This window comes from Ylistrum balloti, unplaced genomic scaffold (assembly GCF_031769215.1).
Source record: "Ylistrum balloti isolate Yb309-2 unplaced genomic scaffold, AGI_CSIRO_Ybal_v1 Utg370370, whole genome shotgun sequence".
Taxonomy (NCBI): domain Eukaryota; kingdom Metazoa; phylum Mollusca; class Bivalvia; order Pectinida; family Pectinidae; genus Ylistrum; species Ylistrum balloti.
The window spans coordinates 2,388,930-2,406,840 of NW_026782260.1; the positions used below are offsets into that span (position 1 = coordinate 2,388,930).

At 34.7% G+C, this 17,911-nt stretch overlaps 1 protein-coding gene across 2 annotated transcripts in view; it reads right to left on the reverse strand.

Moving 5' to 3' along the window:
• Window positions 1-10,593: 10,593 nt before the first annotated feature.
• LOC132553989 (protein Wnt-9a-like) overlaps window positions 10,594-17,911 on the reverse strand; it is a 56,902-nt gene continuing 49,584 nt past the window's right edge. For both annotated transcript variants that reach the window (XM_060218284.1, XM_060218283.1), the window contains one exon: window positions 10,594-14,698. In XM_060218284.1, coding sequence (XP_060074267.1) covers window positions 14,222-14,698 — 477 coding nt within the window. In that variant the 3' untranslated portion in view covers window positions 10,594-14,221. The remainder of the gene's footprint in view (window positions 14,699-17,911) is intronic.

The window sequence follows — 17,911 nt, forward strand, 5'->3', positions numbered from 1 at the left end:
ATGATTAAAACTTTTTCACTGAATTTTTTTTTCAATTTTTTTTGTGCATGATTAATTTTATCAAATAATTCCGTTTTACATGTTTTTTTCCCCAATTTTACGCGTTTAATTGCAGAAATGCTTTTTCTTACGATCCCATTGAAAATCATTATTTCAATGAAATATAATATTTCAGTGACAGATTCTTTTTGTTTCCTAGATACTTTTCGATATTTCCATGGTAATGCTAATATTTTACTGGTATTTCAGTAATGTTTCACAATATCTCACTGATAATTGCTGATATTTTACTAATAATCACCAATATTTTTTCACTGCTGTTATTTCCAAAACTTCCATCCATTATTCTGATATATTACAAATATCTATTATAGTTTTCGGTAGAATACAATAAATGATAGCAGTGATAGGATTTACACAACTTCAACCAAACCTAAAATGATAAACTAGAACAGAATATACACGGAATCTTAAACTATGTTACAAATGAAGAGGATCCTCATTACAACACGACGGGAGAAGGGAGGTAACTTAAGAATACCTGCTGTTTTACTGAGGAAAACGTTTTATAATGTATTTTGTAAATATAAGATGCTAATCATGGGTGTGTTATTTAATGTGTAATCGAGATTCCCTACTGATGTTAATTACCTGTTTGTTTCTAGCACAAACTGTCACGTTATGTCAAAACATAAAATATATAATTGTGCTGTTACAAAATACATTTATATAACTGTTGTGTTTAAATTATCTTATATAACTGTGGTGTTTAATCTTAAACATAACACTGTAACTGTTGCTATCGTTATCAACAATAATAATTGTAAACATTTATTAATTATATATAACTACGACATGTGATGATTATACCAGTGCTAACGTTTGATCAATATTGTAGAATTGTAAAGTTTTATCAATAATAGGTGACTATAACAATTATACATAATAAGTAATTATATCACATTATTATAAATGATAGGTAACTATAACATACAATAGTTAGTATTATATTATTTCATCCAAAAACAACATTGAATCCAATACTCGGAACTTTGTAGCCATTCTAAGGTATAAACTGAGATTTCTGTTATGTTTACGAAAGCATTTAGATAAATAGCCATCAAGTTAAATTTGGTATTTCATGTCATCTTATTAAAGAGAGACTTTGATATACAAATTGTTTATAATAATATATGATATATTTCGTGATAAATTGATATGTTTTTACACTTTCTTATAAACAAGAAAAAAAAAGAGAAAATTTAGTGGAAAAAACTTATTTATTAGATGTTTCTAAAAACTTTTTATGATAATGAAATTGAAATCGGAATGAATATCAATATCAACTTGTTTGTTTGTTTGTTTGTTTGTAACATGAGGTAGTATAGTGTATTGTTTTTCCTTATTTGGTATTCATTATATTTTCATATTGCAGTTGACATATTCCCAACCCACAGAAGTAGATAAGTCTTATTACAATATGATATATAATTTCATTTGATCCTTAAGCTAGCAGAGTTTGCCAGTTTTGGTCAATAGATCATTTTATCAGACAAATATTAACCTCGTACTTCATCCTCGGCCGATATGTTATTCTGAGGTTAATAAAACCATATATAGACCTTGTAAAATATGAATCTTAATCTAATCTTTATAAAATGGGATTTCTGGACAGATATGTATGATTTGTTCTAGCAACATATTGAATACGATGTCCTGTTATTGTAAACATATATTTATCTTGTGTTTCATGTGTGACTGATGTTTTGTTCTAGCCAGTGACGAATACTTCAGAGGACAAGCGAGACAAGATATCCTATTGGAAAGGACGGAGAGGAAAAGATATCTCTGTACGGAAAGATAGGATATTCCGGTAGGAAGAGAAGAGATATTCCGGTAGGGAGGGACGAGATATCCCAGTACGGTGGGACGAGATATCCCAGTAGGGTGGGACGAGATATCCCAGTATGGTGGGACGAGATTACCCAGTAGGGTGGGACGAGATATCCCAGTATGGTGGGACGAGATATCCCAGTAGGGTGGGACGAGATATCCCAGTAGAGTGGGACTAAATATTCCAGTAGGTTGGGACGAGATATCCCAGTAGGGAGGGACGAGATATCCCAGTAGGGTGGGACGAGATATCCCAGTATGGTGGGACGAGATATCACAGTAGAGTGGGACTAAATATTCCAGTAGGTTGGGACGAGATATCCCAGTAGGGAGGGACGAGATATCCCAGTAGGGTGGGACGAGATATCCGAATAGGACGGGACAAAATATCAAGTCAGGGAGGGACAAGATATCATGGTAGATATGGACATGATATCATGTTAGGGAGGGAAGACTGGGGCGGGGTTTCACGGTAGATATGAACATAATAACACGTTAGGGAAGGACGAGATATCAAGGAAGATACGAATGAGATATCCAAGATGGGAGGGACAAGATATTACAGTTGGAAGAGACATGATATCACGTTACAGAGGGACAAGATATTGTATTCGTAATATTATATTGATCTTAAGTTGAACATTTCGTGGTAAATTGTCTTAGCGAAATAAAGGATATGCGTGTTCTTAATTAACAGCTTACCCTTAAACTGCTAAAAAAATACGAAGAAAATACCAACATGGCAACATAATTATAATCCAAACTCAAATTCACTTAAACTAGAGCAAGATATGAATAAAAGATTTACACGGAGACCCTGAGTAAGTACAAGGATAATAAGACGTGGTGTTCCGGAAGAGCTAGCGTCTTCTGCTTGATCAACGACACTTGCGATGTTAATCTTGGTCAAACAAAATAAGTAATGCCACCCACTCAAACGAGAACAAGGTATGCAACCACGGTACCAACAGGCAAACTAACGAGCACCAAATACGTCCAGATTCATTTCGCACACAAAATAGAATATTTCTCAATGAGATCTCTATGACGACAGAAACACATTAATTCCCTATAATTTTCATTAACATATATCTTTGAAACTTTGTGTTACGAAGTTGACGACTTTATACACGAATGTTGTAATAATGGGAACAGGCCGTAGAAAGTCGAATCAACGAATCGAATAAATTCTTTTGAAGTTAAGAAATCCAGTATAAACAAGGGAGGTCCGTATTCTTATCATTAAAAGGCAATCTAAATTATTGTAATACCGAAGCATGATTAGCCAGGGTTATAAAAGTCAAATTATCTTAACGAAGCATAGTATATACGTATCCTAAATTGACACCAGCCCTATCACTGGCACAAGTGAAAAAAATTCCTCAACAAAGTAAATTATAAACGAGTCCTAGATTAATATCTAGCTTACCACTGGTCAATGTCAAATTATCTTAACGAAGTACAGGATATAATTGTCCTTGATTATAAGCTTACCCTATCACTGGTCCAACCTATTCATACAAAAAAATCTTAATACGTAATGAAAGGTGTTATTTTGTTTGTGTATCCATCATACAGCCTTATAGTCGATTCATGTACTTTCATCACGAAGGAATGCAATAATTCGATATGTCTTTAAATCATTTTAAAATTATATGACGAGTTTCATAGAAAGGACACCGGTGTGGTGAGAAATCATGATTTTGTGGGGTGTAGTTCGGTGAGGAGAAAGGGCTAGGATGCGAGTGAGGTGAGGAGACATGAATGTGTGGGGTGCGGTTCGGTGAGGAGAAAGGATGCGGGAGTGGTGAGGAGAACTGCTTGTGTGGGGTGCGGTAAGTTGAGGAGAAAGGATGTGGGCGTGGTGAGGAGAACTCATTGTGTGGGGTGCGGTACGTTGAGGAGGAAGGATGTGGGCGTGGTGAGGAGAACTGATTGTGTAGGGTGCGGTACGTTGAGGAAGAAGGATGTGGGCGTGGTGAGGAGAACTGATTCTGTGGGGTGCGTACGGTGAGGAGAAAGGATGTGGGCGTGGTGAGGAGAACTGTTTGTGCGGGGTGCGGTTCGTTGAGGAGAAAAGATGACGATCAGTTGAGGAGAAAGGAATGAAGGTGGGGTGTGGAGAAAGGAAAGGTAATATGGGATGAGAAAAAAAATAGAGGAAGAGTTAGGAGAAAGAATGCTGGATGGGATGGTGGAGGTAAATGGAGGACACATATCGGGACCAGGGGATGGGCTGAGGAGAGATCGAGTTTAGATTGATGTTTAGTTCCTATTATACTGTCTATTTAGATGGGTTGATCTACTAGAGTGACGAAACAAGAGAACTTTTTGAAATCTATTTCTGTGAAAATAAAAATGTTTATCATTAATGGTTAAATAGTTACAAATCTCTCATAGCAAAAACCTTCAAAATCTAATAAACCAGGGCGATTTAATAGAAAAATGATTAAAAATCTAAATTCTGTAAAGAGCAAATATGATCGATGTTACTTATTGGACAAACGCATGGTTGATGGTCAACGAACATTTTATCAAACATCGGCATGTACATTTTTGTTAAAATTTTAATCTACCTCCGTCCATCACCCCGAGTAGACGAGGCGATACATGCACTGTACTGACGTTGTAAGGAACCAAGGCTAGGGATGGAATTGGATCTTATGTAATTCATACGAGCGGTCTTTATAAATGCAAGCGTGCTGCTTATTTAATATCATTTCTGTATCTCTGCCAGTTAGCATCCCTCTATCAGATCTTATAACGGCTTTCATCTATATATGCATCACGTTTGCCCGCCAGCCGCTCAGAAGTGGTAGACTTTGATGCTGTGGAGATATTCTAGTCGTGAATGCATTCCAGCCCTGGTGATGCCTACACGAACGGAATATCTGTTTCGGGAGGACCTAGTGATCAAACCCCACTGTTAATTGTATCGTGGAGGATCTTGTACAAGTACTGGCAACTGACTAATGCTATTACGACTGATAGGAACACATATTTTCTTCCTATAACACCTGTACCTCCGCTGTACCACTCGGTACGCCAAACCTTACAGCCTATATATATAAATCCGCGACAAATATCATTGATCACTATCAGCCGATTTACAAACTTCCGGTGGATTTCCTACTCCATTGAAAATAATCTCATAAGTACAAATAGAAAAAGGATAAACTGTGTGGCTGTTACGACGATAATAACAGAACCATCGGACATATTTGAAATCTGAATCATAATTGTTTATAAGGCGTTATATAGCAAATAAAAATATCTGGAGTTATTTATTTAACGAACAATTTATATCAGTTGGGAAACTTTTATTGACGGAATAAAGATACAACAGAAAAAACAGGTTCTTCCCTCCCTCTTTGTACAGATTCTAAAGATTAAAGTTGATGAATAGAAAACAAATATAATGCTAAATTAATGTCGCTTCTGTAACAGTCACCGTGAACCATTATTGAGGCATGATCAGCTTGTGGTTAGCCTAACCCGACAGCTGTCTCGTGCCTCTCCTTGTGCCTTCCACAAGGTTTTCATCAAACCTTCAGGTCTGGAGATTGTCTGTCAAGTCACATACGGATCATTACTCCCGGCTGAAACATTCATTACGTTTATAAACCAATATATTTTATAATGGTTGGACCCTGTCTTTATAAATCAACTATTATAAGGACAATTTATATCATAAACATAAACAAAATCCATAAATCTTAGCTCAGATTGATTCAAACCAGAAATTTTGTACTTTGTTGTGTATTTAATGTGTTGTTTGTGATTATACAAAGATACAGTTCGCCAACCTCGGGCTGATTTTAGGTCTAACAGAACAGTCCAAAGGTGTAGGTGAGATATCTGATACACTTACCTAACAGAGAGGACATATCAACTCAAGTATTTTCGTAATTTTTTTTTCTTCATCAGATTTCTGATATGCTGGCAAGTGTTTAGGGCAATACCTGCCTCTCAACTATGGAAACAAATGAAGGACATTAGCTCGATACATACCATTGAAATATTTTTATCAATTCTCGCACGACTATTATAATGTTGTATTAGTTATACAAAATAAAACAAAAGGTATATTTGAGGCGATCTTGACATTCCATTTGAGGAAAATTGTGAAAGTAAAGAACTATTCATCCTTGGTTTATTGTTCTTTATCGTTGAACAGTTTCTACTCCAGTGTTCTGGTTTTTCTTTCCCGTTCACTACTCATAGTGGGAACAGTTTCTACTCCAGTGTTTTGATTTTTCTTTCACGTTCTCTACTTACAGTTGAACAGTTTCTACTCCTGTGTTCTGGTTTTTCTTTCACATTCTCTATTTATCGTTGAACAGTATCTACTCCTGTGTTCTGCTCTTCTTTCACGTTCTCTATCTATCGTTGAACAGTTTCTACTGCAGTGTTCTGGTTTTTCTTTCACGTTCTCTATTTATCGTTGAACAGTATCTACTCCTGTGTTCTGCTCTTCTTTCACGTTCTCTATCTATCATTGAACAGTTCCTACTCCTGTGTTCTGGTTTTTCTTTCACGTTCTCTATTTATCGTTGAACAGTTAATACTCCAGTGTTCTGATTTTTCTTTCACGTTCTCTATTTATCGTTGAACAGTTTCTACTCCAGTGTTTTGGTTTTTCTTTCACGTTCTCTACTCATTGTTGAACAGTTTCTAATCCTGTGTTCTGGTTTTTCTTTCACGTTCTCTATTTTTCGTTGAACAGTTTCCACTGCAGTGTTCTGGTTTTTCTTTCACGTTCTCTATTTATCGTCGAACAGTTAATACTCCTGTGTTCTGGTTTTTCTTTCACGTTCTCTATTTATCGTTGAACAGTTCCTGTCAGGTACAGGTTATTGTATTGTGTATTTGTACATGTACATGTATCCTTTTGTTTTCTTGAGTTTTCGTACGAGCTGATGTGTGACTGTGACTCTTTGTGTGTGGTTACTTCTGTGATAGAATTTTGACTCTTTGTGCGTTTTCGTTTTGTTACTATGCGTGTGTGCTTCATGTGAAATTTTGTGTGTGCTTTTTGTGAGTTTTTGTGTGTGCTTTTTGTGAGTTTTTGTGTGTGCATTTTGTGTGTTATTTTGTGAGTTTTTGTGTGTTATTTTGTGTGTTATTTTGTGAGTTTTTGTGTGTTATTTTGTGTGTTATTTTGTGAGTTTTTGTGTGTGCATTTTGTGTGTTATTTTGTGTGTTATTTTGTGTGTTATTTTGTGAGTTTTTGTGTGTTATTTTGTGTGTGTTTTTTGTGAGTTTTTGTGTGTGCTTTTTGTGAGTTTTTGTGTGTGCTTTTTGTGTGTTATTTTGTGTGTTATTTTGTGAGTTTTTGTGTGTTATTTTGTGTGTTTTTTGTGAGTTTTTGTGAGTTTTTGTGTGTTATTTTGTGAGTTTTTGTGTGTGCTTTTTGTGTGTTATTTGTGGGTTATTTTGTGTGACTTTCTATTTGTGTGAAAATGCTTTTCTATGTATATGTGTTCATATTGTGATTATTTGTAAGTTCGTTTTTTTGTGTGTTCTCGTGTGTTACTAATTGTGTGTTAATGTTTTGACTTTTGGTGTGCATTCAAGTTATGACCATTTTAGTGTTACTGTTGTTACAAAGTTTAATTGTTCATACCGTGATTATTACTGTGTTCTAGTGGTAAAATCATTACTGAGTGCTCGTGTTATGACTATTACTGAGTGCTCGTATTATAACTATTACTGAGTGCTCGTGTTATGACTATAACTGAGTACTCGTGTTATAACCATTACTGTGTGTTCGTGTTCTTACTATTACTGAGTGTTCGTGTTCTTACTGAGTGTTCGTGTTATTACTGAGTGTTCGTGTTATTACTGAGTGTTCGTGTTATTACTGAGTGTTCGTGTTATTACTGAGTGTTCGTGTTATTACTGAGTGTTCGTGTTATTACTGAGTGTTCGTGTTATTACTGAGTGTTCGTGTTATTACTGAGTGTTCGTGTTATAACTATTACTGAGTGTTCGTGTTATTACTGAGTGTTCGTGTTATTACTGAGTGTTCGTGTTATTACTATTATTGAGTGTTCGTGTTATTACTATTACTGAGTGCTCGTGACTTACTGAGTACTCTATTACTGAGTGTTCGTGTTATTACTGAGTGTTCGTGTTATTACTATTACTGAGTGTTCGTGTTATGACTATTACTGAGTGTTCGTGTTATTACTATTACTGAGTGTTCGTGTTATTACTATTACTGAGTGTTCGTGTTATTACTATTACTGAGTGTTCGTGTTATTACTGAGCGCTCGTGTTATAGCTATTACTGAGTGCTCGTGTTATAACTATTACTGAGTGCTCGTGTTATGACTATTACTGAGTGTTCGTGTTATTACTGAGTGTTCGTGTTATTACTGAGTGTTCGTGTTATTACTATTATTGAGTGTTCGTGTTATGACTATTATTGAGTGCTCGTGTTATAACTATAACTGAGTGTTCGTGTTATTACTATTACTGAGTGCTCGTGTTATAACTATAACTGAGTGTTCGTGTTATTACTATAACTGAGTGCTCGTGTTATAACCATTACTGAGTGTACTTGTCATGACTATAACTGAGTGCTCGTGTTATTACTATTACTGAGTGCTCGTGTTATGACTATTACTGAGTGTTCGTGTTATTACTGAGTGTTCGTGTTATTACTATTACTGAGTGTTCGTGTTTTAACTATAACTGAGTGTTCGTGTTATTACTATAACTGAGTGCTCGTGTTATTACTATTATTGAGTGTTCGTGTTATTACTGAGTGTTCGTGTTATTACTATTACTGAGTGTTCGTGTTATTACTATTACTGAGTGTTCGTGTTATTACTATTATTGAGTGTTCGTGTTATGACTATTACTGAGTGCTCTTGTTATGACTATTACTGAGTGCTCGTGTTATAACTATAACTGAGTGCTCGTGTTAAAACTATTACTGAGTGTTCGTGTTATGACTATTACTGAGTGCTCGTGTTATGACTATTACTGAGTGTACTTGTTATGACTATAACTGAGTGCTCGTGTTATAGTTATATTTATGTGCTGGTGTAGTGTGTTGGATTGATAAAAGAAACCATATAAACAGAGTTTTATTGCTTGCTCGTCTAGCTGTTCAGTAAAATCTTTGTAGTACTATCACATCTAAGTTACAATCTTATGGTGAAACTGTTAACTCAAGAAGTGGGACCCATATTATGTGGATTTTGGAGAACTCCAAATAACTTTTGACTAATCTTTACCACACACTTCTAAAGACATTTCCTCTATAAACATTTTCCACCCTGTACACTACCATATTCCATTCTAGTCTGAAAGAACGCCTTCGTTCACTAGTTATGAGAGCTTTCTTTTTCGAGAATGGTGAACGGTGGTATAACTATATGGTTGTGAGATATACTGAAGCTTACATCGTGATATTACGTCCAAATCAAAGAAGAAATATACAGAGGACAAAGCGTAAAAATAATCGTGTTTCTGGTTGACAACATCTTCATCGTGCTTGGTGGTAAGATCTTTCAATAGACTATTGGTATGGTAAAAAACTGTAACTCTCCTGGCTGATTTGTTTTTTGTTTTCATACGAGGCTGAATTTATCTAAGAACTTAACAAAAAGAGGTCAGAAAGGGCTTGCACATTAATTGAATTTCACTTTCATGACATCTTGTTTCTAAATAACAAGATGTTTATTGACCAAGACCATCGCATACATCCATCAGAATTGAAAATCTAGGACACGACAAACACTTTGATCTCTTCCTTCAACGAAACCGACATGGACAGTTTTCCACCTAGCTGTGTAATGATTTCAATTTCTCTATTGTGAATTTTCCATTTCTGGATAGCAACATTTCATGTCGCTGTTCAATTCAATATTCGAAGGCATGTTCCCATTATCACGATTTTCGGCGAGAAGTCATCAACTGGCATCTTACGGACATACTCTAAATACAGTGTTTCTTAAAAGTATAAATGTATTGACCGTGTTTTACTTCCACTATTAAGAATTTTAAAAGATGCAGATTATGGACAAATTTTTCATTCATCTCTTTGACAGGAGTATTCTATTACTTTGTTAGGTATGAAGTTGGACTTGTTTGATGCTCGTTTGTTTGCCCGTTGATGAAACAGAAAAAGCTCACTCTTCCGAAACACATGGTCTTATTCTCCTAGGAGTCTTTGTGAATTTTTTTCCCATATTATTTTTTTGGATTATAAGTATATTCACTTGTTGTGATGCTCTTGTGTTTGGCTATCAATTTGTATGATCGTGCTGTGACTGTATGGTGTAGACCATCATCACTGGGCTCAGCCGTTACAACAATGAAGCGTGTGACTGGCCCAGTCATCTCTAGACACCTTGGAGAAGCCCATCGTCAGTGGCCAAAGCCTTCCTAAGCCTGAATCGGTTGATTATGCCAAACGCATATTGTCGTACCATTTTTCAAAAATAAAGCACGGCCGCCATGATTGTCACTTAATCTATTTTCTAATCGTTTATAACATTGCTTTTTCAAAATTGACTATTTAGATACTTACATGACTCATTAGTGTATGGTTTGGTTCTTTGTGATAGACGGCCATGCTTCTTTCACTTGTTCAACACCGTTATATTTTTCTGCATATTACACAAAAAAATGAATAATTTAAAAAGCAACACACAACAGACAAACACCAATTATACAGATGCGATTTTATTGACTAAGAATGGATTCCTAAAATAAGAAATGAAGTTTAATAATTCTTCATTACATTGTAAAAATGTACCCGTTTCTAAGCAGTACTTACAAGTTAAAACGTGAAACTATTACAAAATCTCGCTCATAGGACAATAGTCATATTTCTAGTACAGTATTATATGACAGCCAAACGTGCATCATTGCATAAGATGTACTATATCATATAAGCAGCCATTGCGGTCACTTTCAATGATATAATAGATCGTGATTAAAACGATATGGTACTATCTGTCAACATATTAAAATGAATAACACTACTAATATAACCATATTGTGTAAAAATCAAACTCCATTACTGTAAAATATCATCAGATTTGAAAGATTGAGTGATATCTGAAAAACCCCAGAAAAAATTCTCTTGGTATCGTTAACGAAACAATAGTAACAGAAACCATAATAAGACTTATGTTCTTGTTTATGATAACGTCTTTTGGTGTTCATTGACGAAACTCCTAGCATATGTTTACAAATTTGAGATGCTTTGAAGTCAAAATGAGTTTCTATAAAAATATACTGACGGTAAGGCACTGCTTCCAAATTGTCTATCAAGGTTCACAGGTGTATTTGAAGAGAATGCCAAACATGTTCTTTGTCAATATATTTAACAGGGTATTAGGTAAAATCAAGCGCGCTTAGGATCATTATTACAAGCTTTTTTTTTCAGAACATAGCATAAATATTCTAAATCATGAATAAGGAATTCTAGGATATAGGCTCTATTGTGAATTTGTCCGAAGTTTATAGAATATGTATGGGATTACGATATGATGAGAGCTTATATGCATGTATCACAGACGCTTCAGAAACAAATCTTTTCAGTACAATTATTACATAATGGTTTACAAAAATGAATAACTCAATGATTTAAAGAGAAATGAAGTTGAAATTATAGGCCTTCTACGATTGTTCAAAAGTGTAAAAATGTTGTATCTATGTTTTAATTACCTGTACAGATGTCATATATATTGTTATCATCACCTGTACAAATGTGGGATATCCATTGTCAACATCACCTGAACAAATGTGGCATTTCTATTGTCAACATCACCTGTACAAATGTGGCATATCTATTGTCAACATCAACTGTACAAATGTGGCATATCTATTGTCAACATCACCTGTACAAATGTCATATCTATTGTCAACATCACCTGTACAAATGTCATACCTATTGTCAACATCACCTGTACAAATGTCATATCTATTGTTATTATCACCTGTACAAATGTCATATTTATTGTTATTATCACCTGTACAAATGTCATATTTATTGTTATCATCACCTGTACAAATGTGGCATACCTATTGCTATCCACACCTGTACAAATGTGACATACCTGTTGTTTTCACCTGTAAAAAGTCAAATCTAATGTCATTCTACCTGTAAAATGTCATATATATTGTTACCACATGTAAAATGTCATATCTATTGTTACCACCTGTAAAATGTCATATATATTGTTACCACCTGTAAAATGACATATCTATTGTTACCACCTGTAAAATGTCATATCTATTGTTACCACCTGTAAAATGTCATATATATTGTTACCACCTGTAAAATGACATATCTATTGTTACCACCTGTAAAATGTCATATATATTGTAACCACCTGTAAAATGTCATATCTATAGTTATCACCTGTTAAATGTCATATATATTGTTTCCACCTGTAAAATGTCATATATATTGTTATCACCTGTAAAATGTCATATATATTGTTACCACCTGTAAAATGTCATATATTGTTACCACCTGTAAAATGTCATATATATTGTTATCACCTGTAAAATGTCATATATATTGTTTCCACCTGTAAAATGTCATATCTATTGTTACCACCTGTAAAATGCCATATCTATAGTTATCACCTGTGAAATGTCATATATATTGTTTCCACCTGTAAAATGTCATATATATTGTTATCACCTGTAAAATGTCATATATTGTTACCACCTGTAAAATGTCATATCTATTGTTACCACCTGTAAAATGTCATATCTATAGTTACCACCTGTAAAATGTCATATCTATTGTTACCACCTGTAAAATGTCATATATTGTTACCACCTGTAAAATGTCATATATAATATCGTTATCACATCATGTACAAATATCATTGTTTATGCTATTAGTACCAAAGTCTATCAGAAAGGTCCTTTATTCCGAAGAAACATGAAGCAGATGACTGCTGTGAGTTACAAAACAAGAATATAAGATGTACCTAAATGTTAAATGTACGGATGTAATTATTCTCAAAATACCAATGCATGGGCATTGTTTGTGTGGGTTTAGAATAAAAATAATGACGTGTTTTAAGTGATCTTTCAACAATACTATTTAACATACTCTAAAATGTATCCTAACTTATACTAACTATAATAAGTGACAGTGTTGAACATTTCTGTTATAAATATGATAGACTTTGTAGTCACCATGGAAACATAGACGTATATAAATATTCATTTCCCCGTGACTTTCAACTGGGAATTTAATGTTGGTCCACAAATAGAGTAATAGAGGTTATGAGCGACCATCCTACTTCCAACACTATATGATCTTTATCGGTAGAGGATATGAGAAATATTAGCACTGTCATGTGAAAATCGATATTCAAACATTCTTATATCATGGATGAAAAAATTCATGCAATAATTTCACTGCTATGAAAATAGCATCGAGGTAAGTTCTTAAGCCATATTTTGTAATATTAAAAGCAATTTCCAAAATGTGATATTGAGAATCCCTCTTTTACCCAACGGAACAAGTCTATCCTTTGCCTTTTTTCTATCCTTGCGTTCAAATACTTTCAGTTTGTTGATGTGAGAAAAGAAAGATCTCCAAAGTTAATGAGGCAATGGCATGTAGACTGTGAGGCTGTATTTTTTTACCGGCTAATAAATTAGTCTAAATCCATGACTTATTAGGAAATCAATAAAAATTAAATATCTACTCAGATAACAGTTTAAAGGCAAATTAAAACACATATAGAACAATAAGTTATTTGTAGCATTGATGAGCACATTTCTGTTCGTTGCTTGGTAAGAAAACATGACTTTGTACAGGATTATCATCATCATCATCATCACATAAATTACAATATATTTACAAGTTACATGATATATTCCATAGTATAACCGCAAGGTGAGTACATAAGCCTGCTGTTAATAAATACATATTCGGCACAATGTGATAATATGTAACCTTTGTAAAGGTCAGTTCTTATAAAAAAAATGTATTTATCTTGAATTGATGGATTTACATGCGTGGTTCTGGTGCAAACATCACCGATTCTATTTAACCATTTCCTGTTTGGTTGACAGGTCAGTCTGTCTCAACGTTGACCATTCCATGTTTATTATCATCAAGACCAAAGCACTCTTGGAAATGTCGAATTCTTAGGCTGTCTTACACATCCGGTGAATTTACACAGATTCACCAAAGGTTTGGTGAGTTGTAAGGCATATGTTGGCGTATGTTTGTGCATAAGTTTGACAAAAAGCACATGCAGATTGTAGTTTTATACATGTTTCTGTTTCTTACAGTTGTGAGACAATTGATTCATCTTATCCACTCTACAAATTATTTACACAAGTGCACTTCTTCTTCAAATAAACATTGTTTACAGTGGAAGTCACAACACCAAACTACCTGACATGCGCAGGACCGGTTATACGCCTTTGTTTGTACATTGTAGCCACGCCCACAACATATGGCGTCACAGTTCCGGTCTTTGTCACACTCCCTTCCTGTCGTGCCTTGTGAGTACCTACTTCGGGAACAGTAACTCGGTGAATCGTCCATGTACACCATGCTGCTTCCATAAGCACTTAAGAACGGACTCGGACGAATTGCGTTTGATATTTCACCTTTCGGTAGTTCATACTTTCCATATGATATATTGTTCTCTATCTCCACTTTCACTGCGCGTTCGTATTTCCGTTTTAAAATATTGCCGATCTTGTGGAATGGAGAGAGTTGTTGCCAGCACGTGCGGACCGTGCACGATCCGGAAACGCCATGACATTTGCACGTGGTGTTGACGTTGCTTCGAACAACCTGTAACACAAATAGAAGTATATTTATCAGTACCACGACATAAACAACACAGGTAGATAATAACGTAGGTAGGGAATTGTTATCATTACCACGACAAAAACAACACAGGTAGATAATAACGTAGGTAGGGAATTGTTATCATTACCACGACAAAAACAACACAGGTAGATAATAACGTAGGTAGGGAATTGTTATCATTACCACGACAAAAACAACACAGGTAGATAATAACGCAGGTAGGGAATTGTTATCATTACCACGACGAAAACAACACAGGTAGATAATAACGTAGTTAGGGAATTGTTATCATTACCACGACGAAAACAACGCCGGTAAATGATAACAAAGATAGGGGCGTTGTTATCATTACCACAATATAAACAACACAGGTAGATAATAACGTAGGTAGGGAATTGTTATCATTTCCACGACAAAAACAACACAGGTAGATAATAACAAAGGTAGGGGCGTTGCTATCATTACCACGACAAAAACAACGCCGGTAAATGATAACAAAGATAGGGGCGTTGTTTTCATTACCACAATATAAACAACACAGGTAGATAATAACAAGGGTAGGGGCATTGTTATCATTACCACGACAAAAACAACACAGGTAAATGATAACATAGGTAGAGACATTATTAACTTTACCACGACATCAACAACACAGGTAAATAATAACAAAGGTAGGGCATTGTTATCATTATCACGCTATAAACAACGCCGATAAATGATTACATAGGTAGGGACATTATTATCATTACCACGACATCAACAACAGGTAAATAATAACAAAGGTAGGGCATTGTTATCATTATCACGCTATAAACAACGCCGATAAATGATATATTTATGTCAATCAAAATTATGAGGCAATCCTAGTTTAATCGTTATGGAAGACCTTCCAGATTTTATGAAATTTTATTGAAAGGTCATGACTTTATTTGGCCCCATGACATAGACATTTTACAATTATAGATATTGTACAATAGGGTGTTTCAATAGACAGTATCATCTTATTTTATCTACCACAGAAAACATCATAGGAGGACAAATTGACAACAGGAAAGACAACAAGAGGACGACAAATTGATAAAACAGGAAGTGAGAGACCCTAGGGATCGTCACTTTAAATAGAAAGCCCACGGGAGAGAAGATATCAGGACGAGATTAGAGAAACAAGATGTAAAGAAAGACGTTGTAAAAACGGGAGATATATTGAAGGAGACAAAATGAAAAAGGGAGATCACAAAAAAGGAACCGCTTGGAGGATCCAACTACCGAAACCAGCACATGCGGCGTGTTGAACAATCGCCTTCAGTAAATAAATTTTCCTACACACAATTTCGTGTAATTGCTCAAGTAAAGAAAAAGCACGAGGTCATTACACTGGTGAGCTATCGCTTATCGAAATGTCGTGAGGCAATATAGACCCTATCAGCCGGAAACGGTGATTTGTTTCATGTGTAGTATATATATATATATATTGTGTCGATGTAAATGAAGGTAATAAATGAACAAATACACCGTTATTAACTATTTTACATAACTGGAGGATCAACGGCCACTTTCACTTGCCCCTAGCTATATACATGTACACAGTATACGCCCTTGTACAGCTCACACAGTGTTTTAAAAGCAATAGCTGCATTGGTGTCTAAAGAAGATAGATTCAGAGACTATGCTAATGTTATTTTAATGTTTAATGGCAATATCACCGCTAAACCATTTCAATTAATTTAGATTTCGATGTTGATTCAACAAGCAAAAGTTAAATAAAATTTCTGTCGCTTTACGACAAATAACATTCATTTAAAAAAAATCATTAAAAAAACCCAAAATACAAAACAAAAAAAAAAAAAAAAAAAAACAATGAATATATCCACATTGTGTATTTCATCTTAAAATAAAAACAAATTCTCACAAAATCTTGAATAAACAACACCACAACATCCTTTATCATCGGGAGTAGTGCCATGTTTTATATAATAAAACTATGAATAATATAATTCGGCATCATTTCTGACGGGAGGAATGCACAGGTACATGTCTTTTTCTTAGTTCACAGCTTGATCATAACAGATGACATTACTCATGCACGTGCCATAATTCATTATGGCGCGAAAACCTACATGACACATCACGTGACTAATGACGATGTAGTGAGACGGTGCGCCATACCAGGGAAGGCACGCGACTAAGATTTAATTTATTTTCCAACTCCAAAGAAAATGAGTCTTTGATTTGTATAAACATTTTAAAATGTGTACATAATAAATCTCGTGTATGTTGACAGATCAGTGAATGTTTGTAAGTAAATATTTTTGTTTTTTCTTTGTGACTTATGTAGCAGGGGGTCGTTAAGAGAGAACTATTGAACGCAGTATACCCTTTCACTCAAGACTTCCCTCCTACCTTTCAGTGCATGTACAGCATGTCAGTGCCCTGAGCACTATCGTGGAACATCAACAGTAAAACTGTCTTAATCTGTTAACATAGCAGTCATGTCCACGCCCATTAATAACGCCGTATTTATACCACTTGCATTCTTCAGAACAACGTAGTATGTTCGTGGTAGTTGTTTCAAATAACTCAGAATTGTTTTGTTTCGACGCCTGCATAATGTGATAAGTTTATACACAACTGGTGAAAAAGGAAAACTGAAGTTTAAAACAAGTTCATAATGACATACTTGGCTGAATTTCGTACGACGTTAACTGCACAACTTGTAAATGCTAACATAACTTGGTTTCTTACATAGAAACTACTGTATAATTCAGTAGTGTAACGTACATAGATAATAATATACTTTAGTATTGGGCTTGTTATGGCATTTATGGTCTTATAAATGATAACCTTTATATACAAACATCACACTGCGCGACAGATGGTATGTTTGCGTTAAGAAAATGTTTGTCACGTATGGACAGCATTATTGATGAAAAAGCATCACCTTTTTTATGTTCTCAATAGTGACGTCATAATGGTCACGCGCTATATGTCATTTATGATATTATACATGGCCATTTTTCTGTACAGATGTGAATATATAACATTAAATTAATTTAGATAAACAAATATTCATTTATTTCGACATCTAAATGATTGTCTAGTATTCGTTGTAACGTTACGTCTGGTGTTAGACAGACGAAGTACAGAACTACGATTTAACATGTAGATCACACTACCTATATATTATCTTATATAACT